Source organism: Lupinus angustifolius, chromosome LG05, assembly GCF_001865875.1.
Source record: "Lupinus angustifolius cultivar Tanjil chromosome LG05, LupAngTanjil_v1.0, whole genome shotgun sequence".
In the NCBI taxonomy this organism is placed as follows: domain Eukaryota; kingdom Viridiplantae; phylum Streptophyta; class Magnoliopsida; order Fabales; family Fabaceae; genus Lupinus; species Lupinus angustifolius.
In genome coordinates, this window is record NC_032013.1 from 11,121,431 (window position 1) to 11,131,604 (window position 10,174).

The 10,174-nt window shown below is 30.6% G+C and overlaps 1 protein-coding gene across 3 annotated transcripts; it reads left to right on the plus strand.

The window, feature by feature from the left end:
- LOC109347784 (3-isopropylmalate dehydratase small subunit 3-like) lies at positions 3,019–5,335 on the plus strand. Of its 3 annotated transcripts, none has more exons than XM_019587845.1 (2): positions 3,019–3,847; positions 5,014–5,335. In XM_019587845.1, the coding sequence occupies exon 1, from the start codon at positions 3,099–3,101 to the stop codon at positions 3,843–3,845; it is 747 nt and encodes a 248-aa protein (XP_019443390.1). In that variant the 5' UTR covers positions 3,019–3,098; the 3' UTR covers positions 3,846–3,847; positions 5,014–5,335. The 3 variants fall into 3 exon arrangements, with proteins under 3 accessions (XP_019443390.1, XP_019443389.1, XP_019443388.1); XM_019587844.1 differs by having other exon boundaries at positions 5,085–5,335; XM_019587843.1 differs by having other exon boundaries at positions 3,021–3,847; positions 5,042–5,335.

Consider the following 10,174-nt stretch of genomic DNA (forward strand, 5'->3'; position numbering starts at 1 on the left):
TTCAAAGTATCATTTTAAGAGTTTTATGAGGCATTCATGTACTCATAAACTTTAACATCCTTTTTAGCAAAGATTTCTATTTTTACAACTTGTTCCAAGCCATGGTTTTAAGGCTAACAACAAATAGAAATACATACATTCTCATTTTTCCAAAATACTTCCTAAAGGTTCCTTTGATTTCATCATCATCCCCTTTGGCTAAAACAACAAAATACATGTAGTACAACATTATAACAACTCCATAAACACAAGTTGTTAATGGTTTGAACAAAATATTTTCATAAGTTCAAGAACATCATTATTTTCGGTTTTGAGGAGAAAATGAGTTAGAAAGCTTTTTAGAAAATTTCAACGGTTGAATATGTTCTTGACATGTTCATGAACAACATACTTAAATCTCATCAACATCCATTGGTTGAATGTTGAGAGATCAAGGATTGAAGATGGAAGAAGAAATGAGAAATGAGAGAAAAATGAAGAGAGGATTTTTACCTTCTCTTGAATTTTTTTGCAAATGAGAGTGTGTGAGAGTGAAGTGTGAAGTGTGGGGTGTTTAATGAGGGAAGGGAAATCAGATTTCCCTCTAGGAAATCATTAGAAAATCTCCTAGGGTGGCTAATGATGATTTTATGAGATTGAGTGATGTGAGGATTACTTTATGGAAGTCAACTTTCGCATCCCAATGTGAAATGATCACTTCGCGTATATGTGCGATAAACACGCCCGAGTATTATCGGCCAATACTCGATCGGGTATTATAAATCGCCTGATCCTAATATCCGATTAGTATTTCAGATTTCGGCATTCCGAGTGAAAAATATTTAGAAAATAGGTATGGGTGTATTCAGGGTCTATATCGACTCGAAATGAAATTACGAAGCCAACGGTGCAATCGGAATTCGATTATGAGTTACGGAACTCAAAAACCACTTTTTGAGCCGTACCGGGTGAGATTCGGCCCTGATAGCGGTCCGAAACCGCCTGTCTCCGAAAATCATGAAACTTTACCACAAAATTGGAAATAGAATTTCAAGACTAAAAATCAACTAGAGTTTCATCTAATTCTTTACCGAAAATTCCCAGAAATTCATTTTCGAAAATACAATAAATAAAAATATTAATAAAATCTTATAATTCAAAATTGTAGAATTCGCGGTGTTACAACTTCCTCCTCACTTTGTTTCCCCCCTAAAAGGTTCATATACTCACACTATATAATCACTTTTTGTATAAGATATATTTTCATAATTAATAAGAAAAAAATATATAGAGTGTGTAATATATTATCTTGTTCACAATGACGTAAAAATAATTATTGCAATATTCAAACCTTTTAAAGTTTTAATTAACATAATTATGGGAGAGGTAATGAATACTGTTTCATATTCATATTAATGTTAAATAGCTAAAATTTAAAAGAAATATTATATCATGTATTAATAACTATTATTTTTCTTTTAAAGTTGTAAATAAGGGAGAGATAATTAATATTATTTCATATTCTTATTAATGATGAATAACTAATAATATATCATCATCCAACTAACTATTCAACCAATTAATATTTTTATTATCAAATATTATGATATCATTTTTGATAACAAAACCTTAATATAATCTCTTCATATTCCCTTATATAGTTATCTAATTTAAATTGAAAAACTGTACATTTTCATCTCATCAAGTTTTATGATACTTTTTCCATCGAATTTTAATATCATGGTTCAGATTCTTTGGATTTTAATTTTTTTCCTATTATAATTGAAAAAATAAAATTCAAAATTGAAGTTTTTTTGTAACTTTTAAATATTTTTTAATAAAAAAGACTATTACGATTTCATTTTTCTATTTTCATTAAAAAAATCAAATTCGAAATTGAAAAAATCATTTCAATTTTTACGAATTTTAAAATATTTATTTTGAAAAAAATCACATAGTATCATTTTAAGTTTCCTATTTTCATAAAAAAAAATCAAATTCAAAATTGTCATTTATTTTTCGTATGTATTTGAACAGACAAATACACGAGTAACATACGTGTTCTTAACAATATAAATGTACGAGTAACATGTATATTCTAACTATGCAAATGTATGAGTAATATGTGTTCTTAGCAATGCGAATGTACGAGTGACATATATGTTTTTAACTATGTGAATGCACGAGTCACACATGTGTTCTTAACAATATGAATACATATATAACATGTGTATTTTTAACCAAGCATGCGAATGTACGGGTAATATATGTATTCTTAACCATATGAATCCACATGTAATTTGTGTTATTAATCATGCAGCAAAAAAATACCGCCCATGGTAATGCACGAGTAACTTGCTAGTACTATATTGTAACGAACCAAAAATAACAAAGAAACATTGACTCATATAATAGTTAGACTTGTCTACAGAATATAACATATTTTGTTTACCTTAATTAAGCTTGTTATACATTTTTGTTTAAAAATTTACATCTATCCCCCGTATATAGATATTCACTCTAATATATGTATATAAATTAGGGGTTTATAAACTTGTAGAAAATGGATTATTAAATTGTATAATTTCACTAAAACTCAGGTAAATGTAAGTTAATTTAACTAACTTTATTATATTAATTATAATATGAGAGACGATTCACTCACTCAATGACTAAGATAAAAAATATATTTCACATCTTAGCCATTTATTCGAGAAAAATTTAATTATTCGGATCTAGTGACTTATTTAAATCAGGTAAACTATTATATCTTCGTATCATAATTAAGATGCGGTGTATGTTATTTTAAATTTCCACACGACCAAGTGGATACCCATAAGTTAAGTGATGGAGCACATGTTATTCTATCCTAAAAAATATATCAATTTATATATTATTCATTTGTAATTGGTTTGAAGAAAATATAGTTAAGTTAAAAATTTAATAATTACATATTTATTTTTTTTTTGACTAATTACGAATAATGACACTTATAATAACACAAATTTTAGGACTGAAAATATGATAGAATAAGAAGAAACCTTCCTTTGCCTACTACCAGGGAGAGACAACAACATTGGCCGCCACCAAAAAACAGTGAGAAAACAAAAACAAAAACAATGGCATTCTCTTCAACAACAACAACTTCTTCTCTTAACTTCACCACTTTCACTTCTTTCCCACACAACAAAATCTCTTCTTTTTCTCACTCTCTTTCATTCCCCTTTTCAAAACAAAACCTATCTTTCTCTTCCCATTTTACCCTTCCACCTACCCCACGCGCCCACGCGCCTACCAATGCCACCGCACCTCCCTCCTCCACCTCCTCCTTCCACGGCCTCTGCTACGTCGTCGGCGACAACATCGACACCGATCAAATCATCCCCGCCGAATACCTAACCCTAGTTCCTTCAAAACCCGACGAGTATGAGAAACTCGGTTCCTTCGCCATGATCGGACTTCCGGCGAGTTACACCGCCCGGTTCGTCGAGCCTGGCGAGACCAAAACCAAATACTCCGTGATTATCGCCGGAGCTAACTTCGGCTGCGGCTCCTCACGCGAGCACGCGCCGGTTGCGCTCGGCGCGTCGGGATCGGCTGCGGTGGTGGCGGAGTCGTATGCGAGGATATTTTTCAGGAACTCGGTGGCGACGGGGGAAGTGTATCCGATTGAATCGGAGGTGAGGTTGTGTGAGGAATGTAGGACTGGAGATGTGGTTACAATTGAGCTTGAGGAGAGTAGGTTGGTTAATCATACCACCGGGAAGGAGTATCGGTTGAAGCCGATCGGGGACGCGGGGCCGGTGATTGAAGCTGGTGGGATATTTGCTTTTGCTAGGAAGACTGGAATGATTCCAACTCGTTGAGGGTATTCATCTTATTTTGATTTTTTGTATTTGTATTTGTTTGTTGGATAAGGTTTTGATCAAGTGCAAGAGAAATGTGATAGATTTTGAGATTGAATTGAGGATGAGAATGCTGTGAATTTTGAGTATATTTGTTGAGGTTTTAAAAAAAAGTAATTTTTATGATGTTCTAAAGAACCCATTTGTTCGGAGAAGCTGTCACGCATCCCGAAAATGATTAGTTTTTTTTACCCAAAATGGTGACAGATGCTTTTGGTAGTACAAAAAAAATTGATATGTTGGAAGCTGAAAAGTAGAGCTTCTTTGAGGTATTATTGTTTGATTCAATATGGTTGTGTTGTTTGTTTATTTGGAAAATTTTGAAGTGGATGAGAAATTTGTTTGATTTATGAGATTGAATGTGAGTTTGGTGAATTACATGTTGCAAATTGTATCAGCCTTATATTCTAAAAAGTGGTTGTTTGAGAAGTTGAAAAAATATAGCTTCTCTGAGGTATTGCTTGATTTGATTTGTTTCAACATGGTTGTGTTTTTGTTTATTTGGAAAATCTTATAGAGGAGAAATGTGTTTGATTTCCTCATTGAGTGTGAATGAAATGAATGATATGCTGCAAATTACATCAGCTTTGTTTTCTAGTGAATGATATTAAGACAAAGGGCGAGCTTCTGCGCAATGGTAAGGTTGCTACTTAGTGACATATTTGCTTATGTCCTTGCATATTTGCTTAAGACTTCAAATCCTGAAAACAACCTCTTTGCTTGCTGGGTAAGGTTGCCTATATCTGTCTTCCCCCGTACCCATTAGGTGGGAGTTTCGTGCACTGGGCTGCCATCTTTTCTGATTGATATTAAGATATCATTTGATCAATAGAAACCAATGGGAATTCAAACAGGATTGTCCAACTCTAACTTCATACTTCATAGTCCACCATGCTACTTTGGTACATATAATTGTAGATCATGTAGGTTGATGCTTTTATTATATTTTAAGTATGAAAATTGTTCATAGAGCAGATACCATTGTCATTCTCTTGAGTTTTTGTTATTTGACATGTTATGAACATTCAACAAGGTTGTCTTTTCTCTATCACCATTTTCTGAAGTTAGTGTTCTAACATGCCTATCTTTTATCTGATAAGATTGTTTCAATTCTATGGTGTTTTTTCGGGTTCTAACATCTTATGTAACTATAACAGGACATCATGTTAGCATGTTGCAGTAGATATTTGGAAGGTTAACTAGAATTGTTCTTTGTATTCATGGAAGCTGGAATTTGTTGGAACTGCATCACCTTCTTTGGCAGCAACTAGCAATTACACAAATATTTGAGTACATGCAATTTTAGTGCCTATTCAATCCAGATTTTCTTTCTTATCATGCAGTTTTTATTAATGATACTTAATTCATGTGTTATTCAGTTGAATGTTAAAATGAATAATGTAATTTGGTGTTGGAACATTTTAGGAATATTTAAGCCTTCCATTATAAGATTTGATACTTTGGAATACATATTGTGACTGATACTTATTGGAGATATAGTCATATATCTTGGAAGTGATTAATTTCTTACTAATACCCTTGCTTATATATATGCTACAACTCTCCAAATTTCTATCATAGAAATTCTATTATCTTGTCAGCAGCTTTTTATTTTTTAATCAATTAGTTTTATTATTGGTTTTTTGTGAAAAATAATTTCACTAACTTGTCATGATTATCAATCTTGCTGGCTTAATGAAATTAGAAAATAGTTTACTTAACAAAGGAGCCTAGTAGGGAAGCCTGTCCAGCAGTTTCCTTGATGGGCCTAGGCTCACAAAAGGGGTAACATATTTGGAAGAAAAGATCGTTCCCTCAACCCAAATAGAACTTAAGTTAATTAATGAGAGTTATTCCAAATATTACATGTTTGGTTCTCTTTTAAGTAAGGTTTATGGATCGAGTATTGTGGATAGAAATTATAGCTAGGGGTATTAGAGGTAGAAATGAGTCGAATTTGACTCAGCTTAACGCGACTCGTTAAAGATTGGCTCAAGTAGAGATTCAAGTCGATTCCTATGTCGAACAATTTTTTCAGCTCAAGCCAAGTAAATTAAAGTTCATGAACTTCGAAGCAGGTTAAAGAGTTTAAGTTTATGTCGCTCATCAACATAAATTTAAATTTAAAGGGTATATACAATGCTGGTGGGATTACACATACATGTAAAGACAAATTATGAATATTAATGATAAATGTAGCTCTCACTTTAGAATGGGGATCACCTATCTCTAATCGTGTCCCATTCCCCGTCTCAAACAAATCATATAATAACACGTGGATAAAATAAAAGTTTTAAAAGCAAAAAATAATAAAATGAAACATTGTAATTGGCTTGAGACATAGAGTGAGACACCATTTAGGACAGATGATCTCCATCCGCCACTTAAACATCAAGTAATAAAGATTGTCTATATGTATATGTATGTATAGAAAATGCTCAAGTAAAAACAATTTTTAATATGAGAGATGAAAATAATTAATATGTGCAATGAATCTTATTTTAATTGTAATGATTCAAACATAAGCGCATATAACAGTTTTACGTGATCGTGTGATCATTAACTAACTTTTAATCTTAATCATTTATTTACAATTTGTGAAGCTGCTTTATTGCTATCATAATTTTTATATGAGAATTCTTACCACTTAAGTCACATTCGTGTATATGTAATTGAATCAACTTATGAAACTAACAGATCGAAGTGTATTTGACTCAAGTTCGACTCGTTTATTTAACGAGCTCAATTTTTAGGTCAGGTACAACTCATTTAGATCATAAACCAAATTTATCGAGCTAAATAATGAGTCATGTTTTAAACAAATATAGAGATATAGTTGTAGTGAAGACAATTTTTTTTTAATGTTTTCATTAAAAAGCAGTATAAAAATGGTATATTTAATATATTAAAAAGTGATGAAATGGTATTTTTCCTTAGAATTTGATCAACATTATGTTTAATCTCTAGTTTTTGGAATTCATCTACAATTTCCTTTTCTGTAGTTAGAACACAAGCAGCCTTAGAAATTCTTTGCATATTCACAATGCAATTCATGCTACTTTAGCTGTTTACTTCTTTGATTATTTAGGTTTATTACTTTATCTTCCCTTCATGACATGTGAACTTACAATTAAAAGTGTAATATCTATATATTGTCCGTGTAAATATATACATTGTTAGTGTAAATATTTATATGCAGTCACTATATTATTCAATATTACTTTTTTGAAGAGTAAAAAATAATTAAATATAAATAGTGAATAATACAATGAGTAAATAAAACTCATATATTTTCTCCTTTATTAAACAACATCTACATCTATGGATTGTTATGATCATCTTTATGCCTAACTTGTACATGTGCATTTTTTTTGTTGAATCATCCCTGCCATTATGTTTTACTATGCTGCTAGATCTAGTAAAATTCTTGACAAAATACCTTCTGTCAATTATTTCACATATTTCTTCTTTTGAATGCCTAACTTGCAATACTTTTATGAATTGGTCTTTTTCATTATTGTAGATCGATATAACAATGATTGTGTGCTGAAGTTAAGTATAAGCTTCAAATTGATAAACATTATTGTTATGGGTAAGAATCAAATATACACTTAATCTTTTTAATTATAGTGAAATATGGAGAATGTAGATATACATAATCTTATCAATATGAGTGACCTCCAATCCACAAAGCAAACAATTTTATCATTGTGCCGAAGCTCATATTATAAAAATAAATTACACAGGTCCAAATTAGAAAAATAAATTATAAAGAAGACTTAGTTTGATAAATGAAAATGTCCCTTTGTAAACAAGAATCACATATATTATTCAATCTCAATTAATAACTTTATAGATTTTAAAGAGGATAATATTTTATAATCTTCACTATTGTCGAACTGCATCCAACTATAAGGGCATGTTGGTACCTCCAATGATAAACCATGTAGCTTTGTAACAAAATAATAACCAACAACAATGACAATAACAAAACAATAATAATAATAAAAAGTTAATATTTGTTATTATAACAAGATTTGGAGACACTTCACCAACATAAAGCTCTTATATTGCCTAAAAAGAATTGGAGACACTTCACTAACATAAAGCTTGCCTTAAAGGAAGATATAAGAGTTCTCACAAAAGCACATATAGTTATTTAGTCTTAAGGTTCATCTTTTCATAATGGAAATCTTCTATCCCAAAATAATGGTGTCTCCGTGTCCAAGTTAATATAATTTTATTGAAAAATGTAAAAATAATAATTCTTATTTTTATAATTTTGAAGTGTCATTTTTCTATTAAATGGAGACATGAATGGGACAGCTTATCTCGTCTCATCTTTTGAAGGCACAATGTGAGTTCTCTTTAAAGGTGTACTTACATTTAGTAAAGGGAATCCAATGTGATTTCTATCTCAAATATGCTAACTAGTTGTAGTAACTAAGTTGGTGAAATCAGCGGAAAAAATGACTTAATAAGTTGGAGTTAACTCTTCAATTTTTTTGATAGGAAATTGTTAGTATGTTAGTATTTTATTGTGGGTGAGACTCTACCTCCTTCACCCTAACCATCAAACCACCTTATAACTCTCATTTTTTGTTGATGACTCGAACCCGCAACCTCCTGCATTTCATTCTTACGACCATCCTCTTTATCCATCAGACCACCTTATGATTCCCTTTCAATTTTTATTAATGAAGTTAATGAATATTATATCTTAGTTAATGAAGTTGAGGACTTAATAAGTTTAGAACTCTTGATATAGTATTAGTAACCCCCTTTTGAATTTGAAGGATCATCTAAGTGTCTAGAACTCTTCCTAATAAAAAAAAACATTTTTGTATGCATAATGTAATATCAAATTTTGTTGATGTGATGAAGTGCATTTTATCATCCCACCATATGCTTATATTGAATATTATTGTTTTTAACTTCTAAATTTTGAATTTTTTTAAATAAATTCTTAATTTTGATTATACCAACAATAGGTTATCACCACTTATTATTTTGAAGCATGTTTTCATATACTATCAGTTGTCTAATACTATTATAATATGATATAATATTTCTTATCACGCAATTTTTTTACATAATATTATTTTTTATTCTTACCTTTCTTTTTCTCAATCTTTTGATTTGATCATCTAAGTGGGTGGTTAGACGGATAACATAGTGAAATGATTGTACTTTTTTTAGGATATCCTGTCGAAGATTTAATCTTTTTTTTTTGGTGTGTAGTTGTCCCTCTTAATAAGTGTCGTTCTTAGTAATAGAATCCTTATTATTTTTTATTTTTTTAGATATCTAATAAGACTTTACACCACTAGATTAATGTCTTGTTGGTAGTGTGTTTACTTTGAGTTAAACAAATATGTTTTTTAATTATCTTAACCTTAGATGATTGGAAATGTATAAGTATCTGTATCCGCTTTCCCATATATTCATTCACGTTTTGCCACAATGTTGGTTATTGAAGCACTTCAGATAACATTTTAATTAATGTTAATAATTTCGGAAAAATTCTTAAAGATAGCACACAATCTTTTTCTTTTGATTTCTTAAAATTTACACACTTATTTTTATCTCTTTATTTTCTTTACTTTAAGGTAAATACATTATCGATTATTCATATCTTTACTTTAAGGTAAATACATTGTTAATGGATATATGATTGAACATTAGTCTTCCATGATGTAACAATTTCTCTAATTGGATGGGTATGGGAGGAAGTAATAGTTAATCTCATGAGAAAAGAAAAGAAACTCATCTTCATTTAACAAAACCAAGTACCTTACAATAAATGAACTCCCTAACACAAGGATCAAGGAAAATAGTTTAAAGCACCAAAATAACTTTGTTGTATATAGATTCTAAGAGTCTGTTTGTGAGTTTAGTGTTGGTGGGTAAAGAAAAGAAATGGGTGGTTTTGGAACGATCTCGATCACCAATATATTATTTTGGTTCTTAAGTCTTTTTTTGCATTCATTCCCGTCCAAAATTCAATTCGCAAAAAGATTATGAGTAACTAATGTGTGAAGAAGATCTTGCTCCTGACCTTGGCACGGTTTGGATGAAGACACCAACATCACCAAAAAGAAGAAAATGAAGATGACTTATGAAGACAAATGAAGATAAAGTTTCAAGACATTAGATTAAGTCTTTGTAAGTACTTCTATCATAAACTCTTAAGTATATACAAGTATAAATGCTCAAACTATTTTTTAGAAAATGTGAGACACTTTTAAAAGACTTAAAACATTTTTCAAAAATAGTGTGTAACAGGTTAC

Bases quoted from the DNA above. Each gene is read 5' to 3' on its own strand.
- LOC109347784 (XM_019587845.1), top strand. From the start codon at position 3,099: ATGGCATTCTCTTCAACAACAACAACTTCTTCTCTTAACTTCACCACT.